Source organism: Gambusia affinis, linkage group LG18 (assembly GCF_019740435.1).
Source record: "Gambusia affinis linkage group LG18, SWU_Gaff_1.0, whole genome shotgun sequence".
NCBI classification, from domain to species: Eukaryota; Metazoa; Chordata; class Actinopteri; order Cyprinodontiformes; family Poeciliidae; genus Gambusia; species Gambusia affinis.
The window spans coordinates 4331289-4357480 of NC_057885.1; the positions used below are offsets into that span (position 1 = coordinate 4331289).

General features: G+C 39.8%; 1 protein-coding gene across 3 annotated transcripts in view; it reads left to right on the top strand.

Moving 5' to 3' along the window:
- The window catches only part of nrxn2b (neurexin 2b), a 746427-nt gene that overhangs the window by 52226 nt on the left and 668009 nt on the right, over positions 1-26192 (top strand). For all 3 annotated transcript variants that reach the window (XM_044097998.1, XM_044097997.1, XM_044097999.1), the window contains exon 2: positions 24656-25929. In XM_044097998.1, the coding sequence (XP_043953933.1) occupies positions 25218-25929 (712 nt within the window). In that variant the 5' untranslated portion in view covers positions 24656-25217. The remainder of the gene's footprint in view (positions 1-24655; positions 25930-26192) is intronic.

Sequence of the window (26192 nt, forward strand, 5' to 3'; positions counted from 1 at the left end):
ACGACGCTTCAGACATCATTGAAGCTTCCTCTCACCAACATTTACTAACCACTGCAAGTTGTGTAAATTAAATAAAATAAACACTTTGATAGTCAAACTTACTGAGGGGAGTCTAAAGCAATCCTGCCTGCCAACTTAGTGGTCAGCGACAAAAATGATACATGACAACTAGGCCATCTAGGGTCGGCAAACCCTTTAGTGATTAAATATTAGAATAGCTAATCAAAAAGCAGGTAGTACTTTCGTTCGTTGGAGCCAGTACATTCAACATTTATGTGTTTCTCGATCAGTGTAGACTGTCTGTACAGTGTAATGAGCATCATCTGAGATATTTCTGTTACACTTGCATCAATTCTATAGCGGTGATGCTTTTCAGAGCTGTTTGTCACAGATTTTTTCATCATGTCCAAAAAAAAATAAAAAATAAAGCATGCAATCCTGACTTGATTGTTGATCAAATTGTACGCTAGGGTGAGATGTGTAGGAAGACGATGCCGGAGTGTTATTTACCCGAGCCGGTAAAGTTTCTTCCACTGAAAGTCGAGGCAGACATGCACCACTGTGACGGAGGTAATAAACGTATTATTATCATCAAGACATTCCTACATACACTAGAAACATGATTTTCAGACATTACTCAAGGCAGAGACAGGATTATTGGAGCTGTCGGTGGGAGATTTAGAGGTCTGCCTAAACCCTATGAGAGTTTTGCTGATTTCAAGACTTGTTTTATATAAAACCTGGACCTCACGGCGGTACTGTGTTAAAATTCTGTCTGACATTAGAAGCACAGAAGCCGCGACATCATCTTAGTCTTTACCCGTTTCCTTCTTTTAATCATTTAAAATAAATTAAATGACACGGGACATTTCAGGAAGTAGATGGAGATGTTTAGATAAACATCTTAGGCGATGTATAAAAAAATAAGCTGCTTCATGGTTCAAGGTGAGATGCAGAACAGCTTTAAAGACTACCTATTTTATTATTTTATTTTTTGATTCAAACGTAACATTTTTGACTTGAATTGAACTCTCGTATATTGACTCCTCTTCTTTATTAGCAAGGTTTTCATATAGATTAATATACTTAATTTCCACATGGAAATCAATAGGGACAGAGTTTTCTGTTACTCATCCTGCAGGGTGTGAGTAGAGAATTAGTCGGTGTTTTTTGAATCAACAAATCTTCTAACACCAGCGTCAACACTGAAACGCAGCAATACCAACATTAGAGTTGAACTCCTAAAAAAAAAAAAAATCTGCATCCACACTGGTCTGACTAGTCACATACTAATTATTTTTGCCCCAAGTGCTGATTATTTCTTACCTTGTTGTGTTTGTGTATAATGGCCAGTTAAGCCTCTGCCTTTGGCATCCTCCTTACTTTTAATTAAATCTGTGGTTAAACAGATGGCCACTTATCTCATGATCTCTAATCTTCTCCTTCAAAAGATCACGCAACTACAACTGCAGACAAAGGTGAGAGTGATTATTTATTTTTGGTGTCTGAAGTCAAAGCCATGCCAATTTCTCTCTGTCACTCAGAAAAAGGGCCAAATATTTGCATACTATCTGAGTTGAACTCGCTTAAACACATCAGCCACTGACTTAAAATCCCTTTTTCCAATAACGTCCTACTAATAATTTCAAGATAACATATTTTTTCCATCCCAAGTGAAGAGTTGCTTTGCCCTGTGTGAAATCATGGTGGTGCAGCCGGCCTCTCTGCTGTATTTAGTTTCTGTCAAGGTCAGTCTTTGTCTAGAGCCTCAGCGCTGAGTTTCCTGGGGTGGACAGTCTGCATACCACATGCTGGCTACATTCTGCTGCGTTTAAACCTGCATAGTTTAGCAGCAGCTCCTGGGAATGCTCTGGACAGAAACTGACATTTCATTTCTCTCTCCTTTGCCCCGCAGTTTTATCTCAGACACTGCAAGATGCAGCCTCAGTATTCTGTAGAAGCGAGGGTTGCGTTTTCTTTGAAAACAGGGCTTTGTAATCCCTATTGTACTTTTGACGGAGAGAAGTGTTGAACATATGTTGCTTTAAATTATTGAAGGAATTTTTTTTTGTGTGTTGGTGTTACGGATACTGTGAGATCACAGGTGTCAAACTCAAGGCCTGGGGGCCAAATCTGGCCCACCGCAGCTTTTTATGAGGCCCTCTCCTCTAGAGTCCACATTACATCTATAAGTCTTTCCAGTTTCTCACAAATCTCCAAAATTCACACAAAATCAACTAATCTCCACATTGTTTTCTCTGATTTTACTGCAAATCATCTCTAAATTGGTCAAAAACATCGAGTTTAAGCGACTGCTGCCTCAGCCTTACTTGATTTCAAGTTACAGCCCGTAACTGATACGGTGAGGAATAAAAATTCATATTTAACATCATACATTAGTGCAAATATTGTAAAAATTCCTTATAAATATTTAGAAATTGGCACCACAAAATCTGTAATTTTGCAACACAAAAAAACCAACAAAATCACAAAATCCTAGGGGAATGCCATTCATTTATATTTTAACTGTTTTTATTTTTGTTCCCCCCCCCCACCAGGGGGTCCTTTTTGTGGGCTCTAGTGTCCCTTTTTTTCACAGTAGGCTGACAGGAAAGGGGGAAGGAGAGGGGGGAAGACATGCGGCAAATGTCGTCGGGTCCGGGAATCAAACCCGCAACGGCCGCGTCGAGGACTGGGGGCCTCCAGGCGTGGGGCGCGCTACCCTCTACGCCACCGGAGCACGCCCCATACTTTAACTGTTTAATTGATTTTAACAATATATTCTGGTACAACCGGCACTTTAAGAACATTCATATTTTTGATACGGCCCAAAATTGAAAAGTTCCTGTAGATACTTGGCTCACAGAATAGATGTTATATGACGTTCAACTGATAGCAGGATGATAAAGTAATCTTAGAAGGACGTTTGAAACAAACATGGTCAGAATGTTTCAGTCTAGATGGTATTCTAGTGTTCAGGGTTGGTGGGCGGTACAATGTAACTGGTTCTAATGTTTATGTTGTAGGGATGAAATTATTGTTGGTTTTAATAATTACTATGGTAGATTTAGTTTTGATAATAACTCCAATTTAAAATGACATTACTGTTCAAACTGTATTGGATATCATCCAATTAAAAACACTTTTTTAAACCATAGGGTTGGTAATTTTAACTGAAACAATTCACAAATCTTCCACGTGTCAAAAATGTTTTGTCCAATAAACGCAGCATCCCCAGCTAATGGCAACAAGTCGTAAATGTCGCTTTTGCTTCGATGTTCTGTTGTTTTCACTACATATGGAACAAAAAACCCATTTGTGCATCTAATGCAAAATAACCTGACTTTTAGCTTTAAGCTACAAGAAGTTAGGCTCACTTTAGCTTACCTTAAACCCGAGTAAGCTAAGTTAAGCTAGCATAAGTTAGCTCAACTTAAGCTATGTTATGTTAACTTTAGCCAAGTTAACTTACCTACATTACGCTTCTAGCAAATTCTTTCAGGCCTCCACTTTACCCGCCTTAAGCGTTTGTTCTCCACTCTGGAATTCAAACTGTATTTTATGAAGTAATTAAAGACATCTTGCAAAATCTGACTGAGAGACCTGGAAGCTTGTCTTTGTACCCTCTGGCCCCCATGGCCAATGAACCAATCAATGGCTGACATCAAATCACCTCCGGTTGGTTTCCCTGAACGGAACCACAGCTGTCGGTGGTTCTGGGAAGCGGGGTGGGATGGAACCCAAAGGGCTAATGCAAAGATGCTGAAAGGTGCACTAAAAGGTGTTCATTACTCTTAGCATGGTTTGACTCAGGTGTGCAGACAAAAGCGAACTTTTGGGTCAAATTTACCCAGGAAGCGGGCTGCATTCAAGCACAAAGTTTAACATAGTAAAACCTCTGAAACTGCTACGTAAAGCTAGTGTACATATTGGGGGAAAAAATCCAACACTTCTTTCAGCAACTGACACTTTGTGTATGTCTTTTTTTTCTCATTTCTTTATTTGGTCACGGCATGTCAAATTTTAGAAATCTTCCACCTAGTTGCTTGGAATATGACAGGAAAATCTAAGAGGCATAAGGTATGGCGATGTTGACTATATAAAGGAAAAGTTCCAGAAAGCGCTGACGAGGATTATCAAACCTCTTGCTATTGTTAGAAAGGGACATGAGGGAGCATGCAACTATAATCCAGTCAGAGACAGAGCCAGACAGAGCCCTGCCAACTGTTATTGACCACAATCCTTAAGCTCAATGCTGAGGTCACTCACTCTCCTTTCACATCCCACATGCCCATTCTAGACTATTTATTTATTTATTTACATAAACCACTCGATTTTAAAAAAGAAAAATACCTCTTCTTGTTTTCTACAAGGACACTATTTGTAGCCTTCACTGATTTTTGAAACCCGAGTGTTTTTAATCTGTTTAAAATGAGGCGGAACAATCTGGCCGTGTGTCCTCAGCTTCACACTTAAAGGTAAAAATCACCACTTTCTACGGTTCAATAAAGATCCCTGGTGAGCAAAGTGTGCAGCGATGATGTTTTTGCAGTCTGTTTTAGATCGGCGTTTTTGCCTGTGGCTAAAATGTGCGCCGTATATACAGATACAGGGAAAGGTTAAAGGTTAATGAATCATCAGAAGGTACAAGCGCCGACCCCGATGCCCCCGGGGGTGCTATTGGGTTCACTCAGAAATGCATGTTGTTAGTTTTGGCATGCATTATTCTTCTGCGCAGACAGACTATACATAGCTTTATGGCCTCGCGTTATGGCCTCCGGTCAAAGCACTTTACCTCGTTAAAAGATCCTGTTTAATAATTAATCGGCTTCAAAGGCAATGATCAGTCAATCGAGCGGCTCCCTCAGCGTTGCTTCCCAACGAAGTTGCGCTGTGTTTCTCTCCTGCCTTAATGATTTGTTCTCAGCTTTTTGTAATCCCTCTGCTGAAACTAAAGAGTCAAAGAGCAATTATGTTAAAATGTAGCGTCCATTCCGTATTTAAGCTGTGATCATTTCATTTTAGGGGAAAATCGCCTATGCCCGCTGCTCTTGATCTCGTAGCTGGTCTAATAAAGAACGTAAAGAACGGCGTTGACATCTGAAGTTTTTCAAGACGTTCAGAAATGTGTAATAAAAGTAACTTCAGGTCGCCCCGTCACTATTTTGCAAATATGAATAGAATTAAACTGAAAAGACTGGCAACCATTTAATATTTTGAGTTTTTTGAAATACTGCTTTTTTTTTTTTTCCTGTTATCTGCCTGTAACTTAAGCTTGACATCCATTTAAAACAATAAATATAAAAAAAATATTTGTGCAGACAGTGGTGAACTTCAGTGTCAAGTGTTGGTGTTACAATACTTATAGCTCATAGAAAGAAAAGATTTCTGCGTTTTTATTACTCCAAGCAAATTAAATAATATGAAACATATTTACTGTGTTGACAGATTATTTATTTGTTGACAGATGGTGATTTCTGAGAATTATTACGTTTTTCTCCAGATGACTTAAAATGGTTGGGATAATTAATAAAATTCTATGAATCAATTGGCAGTAAACTTTTTTTTTTCCCCCTCCAGTATTTTACATCCATTTCATTTTGAAATGCCTCGAATCTAAGTTAAAGTGTAGAAAATCCATCTTTCTTTAAATAATTTCCTGACACCGTTGAGCAGGCTGGGGATTGATAAAACATTATAAAGTCATTTGAACTAGCAAATTTGGACTGTGCAATAAACCATGCCATGGCAACGAGATTAAATATGGGCAATGTCAAGATCATTTGTAATGTATGTGGGGATTTCTCTCTCCTCTGCTCCACGTTGCCGTCACAACGCCGCCAGCTTTCTGTGACCTTAAATGACTTTGGCTACATCGTCCTTGTCAAAATTTCGTATCTACTGCCGTGAGCCTTCAACCAGCACACAGATTGTCATAACGACGAAGGATTAGCCACACTTATACGAATACTTGGAGTGCCACAGCTGCCAAATATTGATAGAGGTGGATGGAAGCCTAGCAAGGTTGTAATTGCAGATCCATAGTGTGTTTTATGTTTGTGTGTTTGATGTGTCTTAGGTCCTTCATTGTAAATCCTATTTGGCCCATAAGTGCTTTTATAGATTTTTACCCATAAGGCATCTAAGATAATAAGAGGTAAATGAAAAGGGTCAAACAACCATTTTCATGATTTTCTAACTTGGAGAAGAAATTGACTCTTTAGCTCCATTTTTGTAGACAAGAAAGAAGTAAAATCTATGTTAATTTGGTATTGACTTGATATTCTCTATGCTTTAAAATTCAATGGAAGCACACTACTTGTGTATTTCTAATTGCCGATCTTCTATTGTCGGAATGATTTCCAAGATGGAAAGACCAAGATGTCAAGCTTCAACAGATTTAGTGATTCTGGAAGGTTGTGTTGACATCACTCATATTTCTAAACCTTAAAATTATTGACAGCCGTGACATCCAGTTGTTGAAGTCGAGCCAAGTCTGTCTGTGGACGTAGCTCACCTAGTCGGGGCTCATAGACAAAAGTTAGAAGCAGCTAGCTGAGAAACCAATTAGGTTAGAATCCCTTTTGACATGTTTGTTGATTTTCATCACATTGCCGACTTTGCCTTCTTTCACACCACCTGGTTTATATCACCATGTCATAAAAGGTGTTTCCTCTTTGGTCAGAGCAGACTTAAAGGTTTACCAAAGTCTAGCTCAGGGGTCTCCTACCCTAGTCCTGCAGATCATGCTAGGCTACATGATGGCGGGGGTGTTTTCTTTGTGGTTACTGATGATTAGACACATCATCAGTAACGCAGCATTTGCAAGAATCTTAGTAAAACTCCAAACTTATGAAGCAAATGAATATTTACCTTGTAAAAAGTGTTTGTTGCAAATCTGCAGCTATACCCAGAGCTGCCAGTCTTTATGATTGACTGCATCCATCGCCATCTTTCCTCATCAAAGGTTTGAGATGAAATGACAAGTTTGGTTTGGGTCCTTGTCTGTTTGTACAGCTGACCGTGTGGCCCCCTATGGCCACCTTTTACTGTGAAATCAACTACATAAAAGCAATATTATTCTACCAAATGTCTGTTTTTTGACAGCCCTTATAAGAGCATTTAAGAGTCTATACCTGACCTACTCTTGGTAGAGCTGGTAAACTTTTTCTGAAGCCAACATTTCTTCTCTCATCTGTTACAGACTGACACCTGCAGGTTGAAGTTAGCAGTTAACCTAAACTCTAAACCCATATCCACTTAGGCTTGCATAACTGGGTACGGATTTTCTTCCTTCCTGGGTTTTAGTATAAAAAATTGCCCACACACACATGCTTGTGAGGTAGTGGTCACTTTAAATCTTGGTTCTTTAGGCACTTTGATGCCTCGTCTGTTGGTAACCAACAGAAAACAATCAAAAGATTGTGGGAATTATCCTGACTGAACAGATATATATCCAAGCTTCTGACTGGTCTAAGAGTGTGGGTTTTGTAACTAGCTGATCCCATTCATATGTGCTCTGTCATGATTTATGTTGGACTTGTGCAGATTGTATTCAGACTGCATTATTGGGGTCAAGGTTAAGATTGTGTCTTCTTAGAGGAAATTAATCTTTTTTTGATTTCTATTTAACCAACAGTCTGTCCTATGCAACCTAAATATTCTTTGGACTTCTGGTAGCAAAGCTTCAAATGCCCCGATTGGAACTAAGAAAGCTGTAACAATCAGTGCCGCCTCTAAAGAAGGTAAAGTTTGTCCCCATTGGGTAAAAAAAAAAAAAAGCGTTTGTCTTTTTATAGATATTTGATACAAGTATAAAGAACAACTGCAAACTGAGTGGGTGGCACACTTTTCCGCACGTGAGCAATAAAACAATATTTGACCATCAGCGATTGGATTTGACCAAAGTGAATGAGAGATTTAAAACCTGAGGACCTGATTAAAGCAGCTCTTTGGCTTTCTTTTCTGGCACAGATCAGTGGGTTTGTGTCTAAGTGTTGCTGTCTGCCTCCATCGACTTCGGTTCCTCTGCAGCCTGGACACACACTTTTGCTGCTGACTTGTTGCCAAGACCATATATTCGCACTCGTTCTGCCAGGTCCGTTCAGTCTGTTGTAACTAGCAAGCGGCACAATTAAATCCAAATTCTGTCGTCATTGTTTTAACATTTTAACTTTGCCAAAATGTAGGCCATCTGTGTATGCCGGTAATTGTTTCCTCCTAACATCCGACGATGTACAGAGAAATACATTGTCATCAAGCTTATAATTAGAGACTTTCCAAAAATACATAACTTGTTAATTGTTTAACAACCTTGGACGCTGCAACAGAAAGAGGGAAAAGAAAAGGGGTTCTTCTGTACTGTACTGGTAAATGTTACGCAGTAAGGTGAACTGATTGATCCGTCAAGGGCACGCAGGCAAGCAGAAATCTTGATTGTGACAAACTGGCAGATGGGAGCTGGTTGACAGGCAGGACACACTGGCAAGGACGGTTTCTGAGAGATGGAAAAAAAATCTAAGGAAAACACAAAACTTTTAATCCTGTGTTAGACTGAGGCCTGAGTGGAACCAGACTTAATTCAACAATGATACCTACGTCCCATAGAACAGGGACTCAGGGGTCCTTTTACTCCCAGAATACCCTCAAGGTTAATCATTATCTGATCGCAGTTTGATTTATTGCCAGGTTTCACATCATCTCTCATGCTGTCATGTAAAGCCGCGTCGAGGGCAGGACTCGGCTTACGTTTGTTGTGTTCTACCCCTGCAGCACCACAGCACCTGGTCAGTACAGGACCTGCCCCTGATGAAGCTTGTGTCATGACGTCAGAAGTAGGACATTGAAGTTAATCGTTTCAAGTAAAGTCCAAGTAAAAAGTTCCTTTAAGTTAAAAATGTATAAGTTAAGTTAATTCAACACAAAAAAAGCAAGAAGTCGTCATTAAACCAAAAGGATTAAGTGAGGTTAATGTTAAAAAAAAAAGTCCATGACACGAACTACACTTTTGAGTGTTGCTGTCACTTGTTCTTGTTTTTGTTTTTAGCATCATTTTTCTTCTGATGATCTGATTTTTGCCCATCGGACTCGAGGCCCTTTCAGGAGCCGGAAAGTGTTTAGCCCAGTCATGAAGGCAACTGGCGATTTGCCATATCTGTTTTCCTTGATGCTGATTTCCGTGGACCGTTTTCCTACATAAATAACAGCTTGGCTTCCTTTGATCCATTCCGATCTGAGCCGTCTCCATCACACACACACACAAACACGCCCACACACCCACACACACACATACATACCATAAAAAGCCTCATTTGAATCCCACTCAACGCCGCTCCTCTCATTTGGTTTCAACTCTCCGCTCATCTCCCACCTCTGTGTCATTTGAGCTCCTAGAGGTGACAGGCAACAAATGAGGGCACTCATTTTTTGCGTCAGCAAGAGCACAGCACTGAATTTTTAATATGCCCTAATAGTATTCTGCCTTTCCGTTTCTCCCTCTCCGTCTTCGTGCCGTTTCCATCGGCGTCCTGTCTGCAGGCCCTGGTCTGATTTACGCCCAGTTTAGAGACGTTCCTCCTGGGACCAAAAACCACAGCGTTCGTCCCTGGTGTTCTTTTTCTCATTACAGAGTTTGTGCTCATACGTTCACGGGAAAGGCAAACACCTTTAGCTTCTTGCTGTTGCCGAGGAATTTCTTGCATCCAATCCAACATGACAGTACCTCTCCAGGCCACTGAACAAGGATTTTGTTTGCTCACTAATTCTCTCTAACAAACTCTTAAGATCTTCATAGAAAAATCTCTTGAAAACATGCATTTTTTTTTTTTTTTTTTTTTGTTCAAAACAATGCACTTGCTTTGTGTTGGTTTATTCAGTAAAATCCTAGTAAGACGCATTGAAAACTGAAATTGTGACTTCAAAGAAATGTGAAAACGTTAACAGGTTATGACTGGTTGTGCACAGGTAGTGTGCATCCACATGTCTTAGTGGGTGGTATTTACACTGTAAAAGCACAAAATCATACCAAGTATTTTTGGTCCAATCAATCAATCAATCAATCAAACTTTATTTGTATAGCACATTTCAGCAGCAAGGCATTTCAAATAAGACACTTGAAATAAGACAAAACTAACACAACTTTTTTTTTCTTTTTTCAGCAACTTATAAGAGATTGCTTTAACTCGATGATTCCTTGAATTGGATTTTTTTTTAAAAGTACTAGATGCATTGGCAGGTTATTTCCCTTATTATTTAGGCCTGTCACAATAATCAAGAAATCAATTAATTGCATGATAAATTAAAACAAACTCAATAATTTCCATTAGCATCATTTATTGTTTTTCTCTTTTTTTCTTCTACCAAACACCAGATGATAAAGTCTTCAGTTTAGTGTTTTGGTCTCAACCAGCCCTTTTTTTTTCTTCCAAAGTACAATTTTGTTTACAAATAAAATAAAAAGAATTGTTATTGTTTTGTTTATTTATTTTGGATTATTAAAATGTCTTCTAGTTCCAACGTTAAATGTTCATTAAAATTTAAAGTTCACTGAACTTTTAGAATGTGCTCTTGCGTTATTATTTTGCCAATACCTTTATATTATTTAAAAACAGCCTCACAACAATAATATTATAATTTTTTTCCAATAACTTCTGGAACAATTTATCGTCTAGCAGAATTTATTGTGACAGGCCTAATAACATGGTACAAGTGAAATAATCTGCTAATGGAACAAGAACCTTTTTATCAATATGAAGAAATTACAAACTACCAGTTAGTTAAATCTTAAGTTATTTGTGTCTAATGTCAAGTGTAGAAAGATAATTTCACTAGAAACTTGACCAGAATGACTTGGGCTTAGCAGATTTTCTGGGGGAAACCTTGAATAGTATCTTCAAGAATACGAGTGTAAAGTTACATAGGATTTTATGGGAATCTAAAAAAAAAAAAAAAAAGAAGCTTATTTTAAATAAAGAATCAGAAATGTATGTAGAAGTGAGTTGACACGTCGGTCAACGTTTCATTAATGAACGATTCTATCTTTAGCCGTGTCCATTTACTGTGCAGCCTGTTACTTATTCATAAAGTTGATCATTTAATGTGCAACCAGATTTATGGATGCAATAACATGCCTCTAGTACTCAAGTATCTAGAGACACATAATGGAAGTCATTACTCTCTGGCCTAGTGCTCCATTTTAATAGTGCATTAGTATGCTCTTAGCGCAGCAAGCTAACTACTGTTTAGTGTTTCCTCAGGTCTCCCCCCTTTTTCTCACCTCTCCATGTCACCTTAAGTTCTCTGCTCCAGCAGTCCTCTTGTTGCTTCCTTCACCCTAACCCCCATCACCCCCCTCCTGCTGTTTGTGCTTGAAGACGGTGAATTAACTCCTGCCTTCAGCCGGGGATCTGCTCGTAATGAAGCCTTTGTGTTTGTACACTGAGCCGGCACAGTTTTGAAATTGAATTGGATGTTCTTGCTCCGCTCTGTTCCTCTTACCTTCCCGCTCCAAACACGGTTTGGGTGCTCTCTATTGTCTGTGCTACACGTTATGTTCCCAGGTACCAAGACATGTTTTTCTTTATTTCTTTCTTTTTTATGTTTTTTTTTTTGTTTTTTTTTGAATGCATTAAAATGCTTCAAGTTATGAGCCTCACGGCTAGCTGCATTGGCTCACACAAAAGACTCAGCTGTGTTATTTGCATGAACTGTAAGACAGAAATATGACGTGTATTCAACAGCCGTCATCTAGCGCCATTTGGATAATTTTCCCAAATCCCAAATTGTTTTTCCAGTCTTGCTGTAAATTAGGCAAGCCACACATACAGGTGTGCACCCCTATAGGTCAGGTGTTCACTCCAACACCTGAGCTAGTGGACTAGTGAAGCTAATTAGCTTAATAGCTCTTTCACTGAGAATACAGCCAAAGAGATGTATTAATGCTAAAAAATGTAGATACATATTCTACTTTAATCACCCTCGTGAACATGCTGCCAAATATGCTAAGGGCAGAGAAACAACTCATTGTTATAAGAAAACTGTTAATACGCCGTCATTGGTGGAAAAGCTAACTAGCTTTAGCATTCACAACAGGCTCTGCTGATGGCTGTAGCTTAGCAGAGAGCAAGGGGGGTCATGTATGGGGGTGGGCAGGTGATCAGCATGCACCCGGGCATGATTGACAGCGTTAAGACCCTCCTCCAGGCCCTGATTGGATGTTTTTGTTTTTTTTAACACATGATCTGTCTCCTACCACATTGTCATAACATAGTTTGCAGTTTCTGCATGTGGCTGTTGTCTGATATTTTCCAGAAGCAGATGCTCATTATCACTGGCATCACTGTGTGATTGTGCCTGTGAACGTGCTGGTTGTTCCAGCAACGATTGAAACAGGCGCTAAGTGTCGCCATTACTGCCTGACTCGGCAAAAAGTGTGTTTTAAAAACTTTGTTCTTTGGCAGAATATTATTTAAAGCTACTTTAGAACTTTTGCTTTTTTCCTTCTTTTCTCCCTTGTCACCTCAGTCCTTAGTCTTCACAAGCCTTTTTCTTTAATTATTCCTTTCATCTGTCCTCCTTGTGTCCTTAATTCCTTCCTCTCTCCTGTCTCTTTTTTTATTTCTTTCCTTTGTCCTTCCTCCCTGACTCATTTCTCATATGTCCTTTGTTTAATCCTATTTTGAATTTTTCCTAGTTTTTCATACTTTCCTTTCTTGCTTCCTTTATTTTTTTCTTTCCTCATGTCCATTGTGTTCTTTCTTTCTTTGCCTTTTCTTTTTCCCTCCTTCTTTCCTCCTGGTTAGGGTTAGACTTTCATTAACCCTCTCTCTTTTTTGTCTGTTTTTGCAGGATCCTTACAGTTGTAGAAATACGTGCCATGAATTCACAGTCCTCTTTTCTATTTTTAATTGATTAAAATGGACATAAATGACTGAGTGAGAAATTGTAGAAATCTTGGCATGTTTCAGGAAACTCTGCAGGAACCCTGCAGTCTGCATGCTGGTGATCTACCGATACACTGAGCTCTCCGTTCTAAAGACATTAAGTTAAACAGTACTTGGTGTGCAACACATTCAGGTGATTATGAAGTGCCCACAACCATGTATTACCAGCGCACTGCACCAAACGGATTCTAGTGTGTGCTAAAACGCTGAATCCATAGATGGTTATAATCTATTATGCTTCATAGAGAGGGTCATGTCTCAATATTATTCTCCTGAAAAAAACACCCTGTAAAGCCTCTGTGGCATGGCTGGGTTTTACAAGGTCGTCTGCGGTGCTTTTTGCATCGATCAGGTGAACGGCTGACTTTCTGCTGTTCCACTTGGTTTCAGTACTAAATCTTGAGACACTGAGTGGTTTCAATTGGCCTTAGAGCCAGCTGGTGTAATATTATTTTATCCTAGGGGTCATAATTTTTCCTGTCTGTAACGTTCCCGCTGAGGCTGCTTGAAGGAGGATGCAGTTTGTCTTGCAGGTTCGGTGCTTTCGTCAATTTCTGGAGTTTGCAGTAAGGAACAATATCATCTCTCCTTGTGCAACTAACTAACTCCCAAGAAGTTTTTTTTTTTCTTTTTTTGCCCACTGTGTATTTCATCTGTGTGTGTGTGTGTCTGAGAGACACTAATACTGTGTGATTTACTTCACTACCTGCCCGATTTAGAGCGGCTCTACAGGCGACCCAAATCAATGGTTTCAACACGGTGTCAGTTCAGGTCAGTTTCATCGGTTATTCTTAGTTACTTGCAGCGTTGGGGCTCAAAAGTGAAAGATTCCATATGGTTGCCTACGTATGAGAATACCTTGGTGAGAGGTCTTTTGTTATACACAGCTTTCAACCATATTGCCCAAATCAATATGCCACCATCAGTGAGGGAATTGGGAGACCCATAATGAGCTTAGTGGGTCTACAAGGTCTGTGAAATTAAACACATTGCTCACCTGCTCTGGATATCCGTAGGCCCCGACTCTTAGTAATCATATTGGCTTCTTAACACCACTGCAAGCTGGAATAACTAAGATATAACACCGAGCATAATATACAGACCCCGGCATATTGCTTTGGTCGGTCCCCAGGTCTCTAAAGAGTCTGTGTTTCTTTTGATTCCTCTGATTTGTTTGCAACAATGCAGTCTTCTGTAGCTTTAACTGGGACACTTTTCAACGCTCAGAACCCGTCTTCTGCCTGATTAGGTCACAAATAGAGTTGCGTTACAGTAGTAGTGTGCAGTTCAGAGTTGTCTCTGTTTCCACACAACAAAGATGTCTTCTGTTATTAATGATCATAAAAACTGACTTTACACATGATGTTTCTTCGGTTTTCGTTCAATAGTAGGTGTTTAAAAACCGATTGTTTTCTCCTAAAAAATAAATAAATAAATAATACCACCAGGTTTAGTTGGTGGTTTGGTTGGAGTTGGCACCTCTAACCTTAACCTTAGCCGCAGCACAAAGTCTTAAATAAATACACGACGTATATAAACAGAGACTTAGAAGATCTCAAAACTGCTTTGTTAATAACAATAGGCTTACTATAAAAGTGAAAATACCATGCTTGTTGCAAATCCTAAACTAATTTCTTTCTGAATGTATGCTTGAGTGACTGGTTGGCCTTCATTCAACATTACGTCTGAATTGGTATTTAATTCCCTGGACTTCCTCTCCTTTTTTTTTTTTGTTTTTTTTTTTTACATTCACTGTTCTTTTTTCTCATTCTGCCCCAGCTCTCACCCACACAAATAATACATGAAATTCAATATCGTATTCAGAAATCCATCACTTACTCCGGGCTGAAGGAGAATGTTATATGGCAGAGTGGTGACTCTTGTAGCTCGGTTTTACAGAATAATAACAATGAGCAGCCAGACGGTGCAAAGGTACATAATAAATCACAGTATCTTTCCAAAACACTGTGTTCGTCTGCTTTGACAAACGTTCGCCACGGCGACTGTGTGTTCCATCCAGGTAATGAGTGTTTATTGCTTTTTGTTTTCAACATGCGTTTTGTCTCGTTTGGTTATGGAGGTTGAACATCGGCCTCTTTTTATTACTGGGGGTTCCGTCAGCATGGTCATTATGACAGATAAAACAGAAAGAAATTGCCGACTGTTGGATAAATTTCAATGTTACCGATTTATTTATCGCAAAGTGATTCTAAAGATATTTACAAATAGATGGATGTTTGGCCAACTTTATATTAGTTAATTATTCTCTACTTACAATTCATGAAAAGATGACATTTAAAATTTGAGTCTGTCATCAAACCAACGACATGAAAATAAATGTAATGTAGCCTTAATGAAGCTTGTTGAAGCTCCTCTGAAGTTACACAGCCATAAAGTACAGATATAAAACTTTAATTACTTTCCATTTTAAAACTTGTTTGGTGATTGGTCAAGAGTAGAATTTGAGAATGTGTGTCTTTATGACAAAAGATGGAAGTTCTTTGTTTTCACCACTGGTTCTTCTTCACTTTGCACATTTCCTTTTTTTTTTCCCATTCCTTTCCAGCCCTGTCTGTCTTGCCTGTGTGCCGTCTCGCTCTACACCTACCTGTCTCTTTCCTCCCCTTCCGCCCAGATAAGAGCGGTATAGCTGCAGGCTGCTGGGCTGGTTAATTGAAACAGGAGCATTTTGAGGCTTGGGCAGTCAGCCTTGCGCTTCCCACCAAAACATCTCCAGGCTCCAGCTCACATGCTGATGATCGGACTCTCACACAGACGAACACAGTTTTCCACTTACATGTATTTTTTTTCCCCCTTCTCCCTGCGGCAAACTTTTAGCATTTTGCACATACAGAGCAACCTAGATCCGGTTCTAGGTTACTCTGACATCAACATCAGGAGGACCCAGCCACAGTTTTCATTGATTTGTGTCAATTTGACTCTTATTGGTGCACATGCTATATATGCATGCTGGGAACACCACTGAAAGAATTTCCCACTTTAATTATTTAAAGAACCCCTAATTTCCTTTTTGAATTGTAAAACAAATGGTCTGTTTGCAGATTATAACTGTGTGATGCAGTACATAACCCAGACTGTACAGTCCAGTGGTTTCTTGGATCTCACTAGTGATAGGCGTAAGATTGGGTAAGATTAACATTTGTTTTATTTAAGTGAAATTAATTTGTGACTAGGCCCAGAAGGTTAATAATTTTTTTGTTAAGTAATTAATTTTTTTTTTTCTTGCATACAAATATCCATTCACACGTTTCTGGTACGCACATAAATATGACGCACAAGCGTCACCGAGACATCGAGGAAGAACAAGGCCGCTTCTCTTGGCCCACTAGGGGTTAATTTTTGCTTCATAAAATGATCTGATTGGACGTCAGAAAAGACTATTGCTGTGTTCAAGTTGTACTCGTTAGCCTAAGTGCTAGATTCTTGTGTCTGTAATATTTCATTAGTCATGTTGGCCTCACAAACAGAGGCTTTCTCTCAAGTTATTCTTGATTGATTTGTTGACTAAGTGACATAAAAATTTTTTTGGGAATTACAAACAATAAATTGTCAACATACAGAAGCCTTAAGGATGATGCTCAGTCAGTCCGGATCGGACAACACACCTCAGATGTCATCACCCTCAGCACAGGCTCCCCTCAGGGCTGCGTCCTGAGCCCTCTGCTGTTCACTCTGATGACGCACGACTGCACCCCCAGGTTCGCCACCAATCACATCGTGAAGTTCGCGGACGACACAACGGTGGTGGGCCTCATCAGAGATGACAACGACCTGGACTACAGAGAGGAGGTGGAGCAGCTGGTGGACTGGTGCAGAGACAACAGCCTGATCCTGAACGTTGACAAGACAAAGGAGATGATTGTCGACTTCAGGAAGAACCGGCCCAGCCACGCTCCACTGCTCATCAACAGCTCGGCTGTGGAGATGGTCAGCAGCACCAAATTCCTGGGGGTGCACATCACAAATGACCTCACCTGGACTGTGAACACCACGACTCTGGTCAAGAGGGCACAGAAACGTTTGTATTTCCTGCGGAGGATGAGGAGAGCACACCTGCCCCCGCCCATCCTCAAGACGTTCTACAGAAGCACCATAGAGAGCATTCTGACCAGCTGCCTCTCTGTGTGGTGTGGAGGCTGCAGCGCCTCCGACTGGAAGAACGTGAGGAGAGTGGTGCGGACGGCAGAGAGGATCATCGGGGCTCCCCTTCCCTCCATTCAGGAAATTTCATCCCAGCGCTGCGTGTCCCGAGGCCGAAACATCGTCAGTGACCCTTCACACCCCCACCATAGACTGTTCTCCCTGCTGCCTTCTGGAAAGAGGTTCCGCAGCATCCGGTGCAGGTCCACCAGATTCAGAAACAGCTTTTTCCCACTTGCCATCAGACTGCTGAACTCTTAACTGGACTGCACTCGAAATAACTGGTCTCCACTTCATGTACACAGCTAAATAACTTCTATTTTACTGTCACTCCTGCACTTTATATTTAATATTTAATATTTATATTTTATTGTGTGTCTTATTTATTCTGAGTAACCTCATTGAAACCTCAAAACATTGTCCTGAGCCGTATGCAACAAAATTTCGTTATGTATACACCCCTGTGCATACAAAATGACAATAAAGTCTGTCTAAGTCTAAGTCTTTCACTCCACCTCTTGGCCCCTGTTGCATATCTCCATGAGAACCTGAGCCTCCTCAACAATACGTCCAAAAAGCTAACAAAAAGTCCTGCTAAAGTCCCCGATAATCTTGCCATTCCAGAGCTAACAGCAAAAGCTTAAGGCCTTGATCTGACTCCATTAACATCTCCTCATCAGAGCTCAGTACAGATAGCACAAGTACATTCGCGACTGGTCTCCAGCGGCTCTCGGCTGATCAAAGGGAGTAATGTGATGTTGAAGGAAGGCTTGCACACCTCTGTGGTAGCTCACTTGGTTAAAACGAATGAGGGACTCTGCTGAGTAGCTACTGATTACCTCATTTTGAAGGCTTTCATGCGCTCTGTTTCTTTCAGATCTCCTTTAGGAGTTAGTCTGGTTCTTTGTCGACTCAATCTCGTCCTTTGTTCTGTTATTCGTCAAACCTCTAGTCAGAATCAAGGCGCGCCGCAGCGCTTAAACGTAGCAATCCTCAGCTGATGAGAGAGACTGACGCTAAAAGTGGTGCTTTACAAAGGCTTGTTTGAGAAAGCCAAATTCTATTTCCCAACCGTTCTTTTCATATGATTGTATGCAAGATGTTTTCATTGAGAGCGAAGTGGAACTTTTTGTGTCCACGTTTGTGAAAAAACTGATTTGTGTTTCTAAAAGCCTTTCTTTTCTTTGTTCTGAGAAGTTGAGGCTTCTTCAGTGAAACCATGCACAATAGGAACAAACACTCATTTCATTTCAATAAAACGCACATTAACTTATATAAAATCATACAGTGTGATTTTCTAGACTTATTTTTTGGATTCTCTCTCACAGTTGATGTGGACTTGATGAAAACTACAGACCTCTCTGTTCTTTGTGACAGAGGAAACTTGAAAATTCGGGAATTCATGCTTATTTCTGCCACAGTAAATGTCTCATTCAGATATTTTTGTGATACTCCCCATTTTGTTCTGTATTTTTGAAAATTATAGACAATTGAACCACATGGATAGTGGCACTTATCCCAGTCTCTGTATTTATGCTATATTTTACCACCTCAATTTAGCGATGCTGTTTTATACAATCATCCATCTGAACTCTTATCCACAACAGCAGGTGGGAAAATGGAGTTGAATGGAAAATTAAGACAACATTTATTAACACAACCTGGTGGTATTAAAAGATCAACAGACCACCATATTTGTGACATTTGCAGCTCTAAACATGCTTTATTTCCTGTAACTGCAGCAGTTCCAGATCTCTGTACTCTTCCTGTTTGCAGTATAACTGCTGCGTCTCCTGTCTGGTGTGTTTATGCCAAAGTGGCTTTAGTCTTCCTCCACTTTTCTACCAATGATGAGAACAGTGTTTGACATATTCCTAAATTCAGTGAACAGCCAAAACAGAAAAGTTGAAGTCTTTCAATGAGCCTGTCAAAAATAGCTGATACTAATGTCTTACAGTTTTCGTTTTTGTCGATTAAGTTCTATGAATCGATGATTTTACTCATTTACTGTATCTTGGCAAGTATCTAATTCTACCACCTTGTTAGGACTTTTATATGACATCTGAAAGAGAACATAAAGCAATAGTAATTTGATATTTTCATTGCTAAGACCCAGCACGTCTTATTATGTTTAACTTTGCTGTTCCCTGTCTCCTGATGCCTGTTTTTCTTCTTCTTCTGTTTTACTGCCCATGTTTTCCATCTTGACCAGAAATATTGAAAGCAGCTTCACATGCTGCTCTGGGTAATTAGAGCTCAGTGGTAGCAACGGCAGCAACTTCACGCTGACTGATGGTACACCAGTGAGCTTCTCACATGCCTAGATGAATGACTTTTGCTGGGATGTGCCGTTTGAGTGCCTGCCTGTGTTCATGTGAACGTTTGTGTTCTACAAACTCCTTGGTTCGCCCAGTTTCACACGTTCTTTTTTTTTTTTTTCTGCGCTGTGTCTCTATTGTCCTTCCGCCGTGTAAATGTTTGCGTTTTCTCACTCGTTTTATGATACCAGAAAGGTGTGCGGTCGTCATATTTACAGTTCTAAGTGACTCGTTCAGTACGCCGGAGAGAAACGCAACACGGTGCGCTCCTTTTAGCACTGGCGGATAGCGAATTATTCGACACCGGCCTAATCTGATCGTCGGTGGGCTGAGTCTTTGCCGAAGGAGGAAGATGAAAGCCTGGCGCTGCTCCATGCAACAGGTGTTTTCGCCGGTCTGTGGGGGGAATCTAAAGACCCGGGCGGAGCTCGGCAAGAGCCGGATTAAAAATGAAAACACATTTATGCCCAGGCACGCCGCGAGTGCAGAGAAAAATGCTTGTTGCATTTACAGGAAAAAAAAAGAAGAAACTAATATTAAATTCCTCCAAATGGAGTCAGAGTATAGAGACGGAGAGATCTATACTCCCCTTTTCATCAGACAAGTCAGTTGATCTTTTCTAAGTTTATTTAATTGTTGTGTTGGAATTTTGTCAGTCCTTAACAAGTGAGTTTTGTTTTCGTTTGGCGTGTAAGAGCAACTTGGGTCGCAGTGAGTTCTATTGTTTCAGTGGCATCCAGTCTTTGTCTCTAGTGAGGAAATAAAAATAAGAAATGGGACACTTTGCGCTGCAATTTGAACGTAGCCGCAGACACTTTGGAACAGAGTCTGTCAAGATTATGCCAGCTTTTCCCCACGGGGGGCGATGAGAGAGGAAATGGGTCAACAGTGGCTCACATGACTCCTGAGTTATTCTGAGGGGTGAAGAGCTTTGTGTGGACAAAATGTCTAGTGATAGTTTATGATCACGGTGGGGAAAGAGTCAATCTCACGGTGAATTTCTACCAACTTTCTTTTTTTGTTCTTTAGAAGTATAATTTGAGAGAGAGAGCATTGTTGGGTTTTCTTTTGCCTATTGAGAGAATTGACAGGTTTTCTTGAAGATTCTGAATCGTCTGTCGTAAAACTAGAAGGATGCAGCAGCCATAAGCCAGATGTGGGCAGTTAATTTTCACAAAGGAACACAGTGAAGGGACAATGATTGTCACTGAGGGAGGAGACATCGGCTGAACTCGGCAAACTTTGTATCATTTCACAATAAGGAAACGTAAAGTTTACAATTACCTAGTTGTTTTGGATTCTCCATTTCACTCTATGTTCAGTCATTATGTTCCATTTTGTGTTTTTGTAAAGTGTTGTTAATCACATAAATTGTTCTATTTTTCCCAGTATCACTGTATATCTTTCCAGACCGCTCAGGTCTTCTGGTCCTGGTCGGCTCTGCGTCTCCAGAACCAAACATGGAGAAACGGCATTCAGCTTCTATGCACCGCAAATCTAGAACATTTCAAACAAAATTCAAATAGATCACATCTCAGATTCTATCAATCTGATATGATATAATTTCTGTTTTGGGTACACTTATTATTAATTATTATTATTGTTATTATTATTATTTTTGCTATTTACTCATCATCTTGGGGAGATCAAGTCACTGATTTTTTTTTTTTTTTAGCTCTATGGAAAATCCGTGAATAGGTGTTTTTTTTTTTGTTTTTTTTTTTTTCAAAAAGTCCTGAAATAGTTGAATAATTATCCACGAGTACAGTAGTTAACATCCTGTCTTTTAAAAATGTTAACTTCTGTTGCTGACTGCTGTGTTTACTAGGTGAATCCAAAGTTGATTCCCACTAAAAATGTAAACGTTCATTCAAAAACTGATTTCAAAGAGCTTTCTCATAGATGAGAAATGCCTGGACAAGAACAGGATCACGTAAAATCAGGCTACTAGGGTTTCTTTAAAGCTTTTCACTCCGTGGCTTTTATGTATTTGGACAGAGGATGCCAGCTTGGAATTGTTCTCTCAAAGAACATCAAAAACCAGAGCTGCACAATGCATCAAATACTAATCATCACCACCACCACAAGTGTGCAATAGATAGATAGTTTGGAGTCAGTATTTGGCAGGCTTCTGCATTTCACGTGCCATGCATTCCAGTTTGCATCCAACAATTTAGATTATAATATTAAGGCAGTTGGAGAGACTTTTAACTGATGATTGTTCCCTAGCTGAACTAGATCTTAGTAAATAATTTGCTAAAAAAAATAAAGAGAGAGAGAGGAAGGGAAATATTATATCAATGAGGGGAAAACATAACTAGAAACCTGTAGTACATCATAATAAATATGAAGTCAGTTCAATTAAAAAGTACTTCATTAATCCCAAAGGGAAATTAGACATTGTTTTTCATCCAGACCTGCTCAAAAGGGTCTTGCAGTACTTATAGTTCATCCTCAAATACAAGTAAAGAAAATAAAAAGGAAAAGGTCACTCATAAGGTCACTCCATGCTATAGCTTCAGAAACCTTAAAATCTTTGATTGGTGTCTGTGAGATTCAATAATCCCACCTTCCTGAACACATCATTATTCCCAGCTTAATAAGAAATAAACTGTTGAAATATGGACTGACTGAATTTCAACATGGACAAAAGCAGCAATGATTAGAACGCAAGAAATCCGATCTCAGCAATTTCTAAGGCTCTAATCAGCCAGAAGGGAAAGTTTACAGATGAAGTTATTCAACTCATAAGACACATAAATATCAGTACTTGTTCTTTAGCAATTAGGATTTTTTTTTGTTTGTTTGTTTTTGCCTGATTTGCTGGTTTAACTTCTAAACAATAAACCTTCACACATATCTGTTTTATGTATTAGAGTAGTAAAAACGCTATTTTCTGAAAATTGTTCACACACATACTGGACAGATTTTTATCTCTCATCTACGCTTTTCAGAAGCTGCTTTATCCCAATTGATCCTCATTTATAAATTTTTTGTTTTATAAAAAATATTACAGGGATTCTTCAACCCATTAAACATGTTAAACTCAACTATATTGAACCAGGCAGGATATACACCTTATTTTTTCTCATGAGCATCAAAAGGCAGCTTGACCTCCATACTGCCACCCTCCAACCCGACGGTTTACTCAAATAAGATGATTGGAGCAGTGCACATCAACAGCTATTTGACTGCCTTTATGTGTGCACTCCATTAAAACGCTCCTCCTGGGAGGAAACCTCAAAGAGAGATTTAATGGGCTTAAAAAATGGAGCATAGCAAAACCAAAACAAACTCCCTGTGGAATCTAGACTAAAGTGTTTACGGTATCAAATTTTTCATCTTTGTCGGGGAGATGATGCGCCGCATCTGCACAGACTAACTTCAGGCTTTTTTTTTTTTCTTTTTTTTTTCTTTTCCCCCCCCCCAGTGAGAATCTTAAAATGTGCTGTTGATATGAAACAGATTTAATATTGTTAGAGTGTTTGATTGTATATAATTTTGCTTTATTAGGCTTAATAATAGAGGTGAAAACCAGCCTTTTATCCTTTGAATGCAGCACTGTATGGCACAATGTTGAGATGCGTGTTGGTCTATAATAACGCAGCATAAGGTCTTGTATTGAATACATTTTTGATTGGGCTGTATATTTATTTAGTTTTTTTTATGGGATGGGATTTCGGATTAGAAGAAGGTATTTATAATAATGTAGAGCGTTTTAGCAGGGACTAAGCAGCACCAACTCATCATATGATTCTCTGAGCACATAAAAACATGCTAGCACCTAGCACCCGCCAACCTCAAATATGTGGTTATAATCAATGTAGAAGCCTCTGATTCAGTCTGACATATTACATTTTGTATGTCATTATCATAAAAAAACCCGGAGATGTAATGCGCTAATAGTGGAGCTAACCTTTAGCGCACACAGCTTTCCCTAAGTTATTTTTTCTGGTTACATTTTAAATTGCTGACTTTCTTGGCTGTGTTATAAACCTTCAGTGGAATAAAGTTTGACATCTGTGGTGAGGTTTTGACTGTTACTGTTAGCAAATCTTCAAGTAGTTTATAGTCGAGTTAAATTGGTGATTTAGGGATGTAGTCTTTCAAGGGCAGATATGATTTTAATTGAAATGAATGCTTTAGCTTTAGCTTTGGCTAAATGCTGTGTTGGTGTAGTGCTTTAACAATAGTGGAAATATTGTTTGAGTAGTGCATTGGCTTTAGTGCAAGTAACTTTTTACTTAGCAGCGAACATCATTGATTAATTGTGTTCTGAATAGGACTAGATTTTTGCTCAGAAATTATATGGAACAGCTAGCTAACAGAGCATATTGTTCTCCTTTACTGTAGTTTAAAACCACGTAACAGAAAAGTGTCCGTTGTAAATTGATTTTTTAAAAAAGCTTTTCTTAGCTAATCGCTCATCACTCATATATAACGAGTGATAAGCTAACTATTACCTTTTACTGTCCAGATATGTCTGAAGAGTTGAGAACGTGTTCATTGTTTTTATTTTATTATGTATCCTTTTGAATACAGTTAATATTGTTTTTTGTTTTATGGAACATCCAGCAGCACTCGATGTTCTTGTTTTCATTACGGTCCGTCTCTCACAGTTCTAGCTGCTCTCTGTGTCCTTCTTTATCTTCCTCCATGTTGTGCTTTGAGATCACGATTACACTGCTTCTTTTTCTGTTTCTCTATTTCTCTTTTCTTTTCTTCCATCCAGGCATGATTGTTATTGTCACATTAAAGCCATGTAGGGTGGCGGGGGAAACAAAAAAAAGCATGAGCAGAGTTGAGTCTTGCTTTAATTTTAGACTGTCTGTGATGGAAATTAAATCTCACTCAAGAATTAATGGCTGGGGATCAGGTTGAGCCCCAGGGTCAAGATCTGCTATTCACATAGCTATTGACTCTGCAGCACTCCACTCTGAATTACATTGGATTTAATGATGTGTGTGTTTTCAAACGCATGTCTGGCGTGTGTGTGTGTGTGTGCCACAGTGAAAGGGCGTGCTTTTTAAATATGAACTATTTCTGTGTAAAGGCACGAGTTTTTATGATCACTCCCTACATTGAACTGTATTACAAAGCTCCGTAATGACATCTCGGTATATTTCAGTACGTCCTTAAAACTTGAAGTAGATTTTCTTTTGGGTAGTTTTTTTTTTATTTAATCAATTGATAGTGTTGGCATAACTTATATGTATTTCTGTTTCTTTTTTCTAGGCTGCAAGCTGCTGCTACAATCATGGAACCTATACCTACATCTTAAGGCTTTGGAAAAGTGGGAGGTCATGGGGGAATTATGAACCTCTTGTACTCTGCAGCTGATACTCTTTAAAGCTGCCACCTTATGTCCTTTTATTTTTCTTGACAAGAACACCTTCCCCCAAAGTGTTTGGCACAGCTCGAAAATTTGTGGAAATTTCCTCAATCTAGACATTAGAGACGTTTTAGTCCAAGGTACAGCAGGACCCTTCAAAGCATCTCACTGGATTAAAATTGTTATATTTCCTCTCTTTTGCCCTCCTGCTACTTCTTAAGACTTTGAAGCACCAACTGATGGAGAAACGAAGGAAAGAGTCAGGATAAGGACGAGAGTTATTGTAACAGGAAGTGAAGGGAGATACTGCCTGTTGGCTTGGGAACTTGGAGTAGCGCTCCTGTGAGCAAGTTTTATATTCTGTTTCCATTTTTTTTTTTACAGCTTATATAAATTGAAACTGGGGATTGGCTTTGTGGCTACAAAGCATCAAAAAAAGGCATAGAAAACATTGGAAATTTTAGTATGACAAGGGTGTTAAGATTCCTATGCTGGCCCCTGTGGCCTTTGGCCCTTTTCAGCATGCTAGCTACCGTGGACATGCTGGAATTTGGTGGGGCAACAGGCCAGTACGCACGCTATGGCCGCTGGGAAGCTGGATCTGTAGGAGAGCTCAGCTTCAGTCTCAAGACCAACGTCAGCCAGGCCTTGGTGCTCTATCTGGACGACGGGGGGAACTGTGACTTCTTGGAGCTGCTTATCGCTGGCGGCCGCCTTCAGCTGCGTTTCGCCATCCACTGTGCCGAGCCGGCCATTCTGCACATGGAGACGCGGGTCAATGACGACCGCTGGCACATGGTCTTGCTCACCCGCAATTTTCGCGAGACTTTGCTAATGGTGGACGGCGAGACAAAAGTGGCCGAGGTCAAATCAAAGAGGAAGGAAATGGCGGTGGTCAGCGACCTATTCGTGGGTGGGATCCCTCTTGATGTGCGCCTCTCTGCTCTGACCTCCAGCACTGTGAAGTATGAGCCACCCTTCATGGGGCTAATCACCAATCTGAAGGTGGGGGAGATGCCACCCACACTGTTAAACAGCCAAGGCATCGAGAGCGACCTGGAGTACCTCTGCACCAAACAAAACCCGTGCTTCAATGGAGGGTTTTGCTCAATTCAGTATGGAGAAGTTCACTGTGACTGCACCCACACCCGCTTCAGAGGGAAGTACTGCAAGGAAGGTAAGGAACCGCCTCACTCTGCATGTGTCTGTGCTGATTGGATTTGTGTTGTTGTTTGGTACCAACATCAGTCTTGCTTTTCTGAGGTAAAATTGCAGGTGAAAGTATTATCTGACTTGGTTTGAAGAACATATTCAGAACAATGTTCTGTTATGCTGTTAAGAACCAAGTAGCATTAAGAATTTGACATACTGGATGTGTACAACAGTTTTTCTCCCCACAACTCTAATGATGACCAAAGTAAATATTGGTAGTTTCATTGC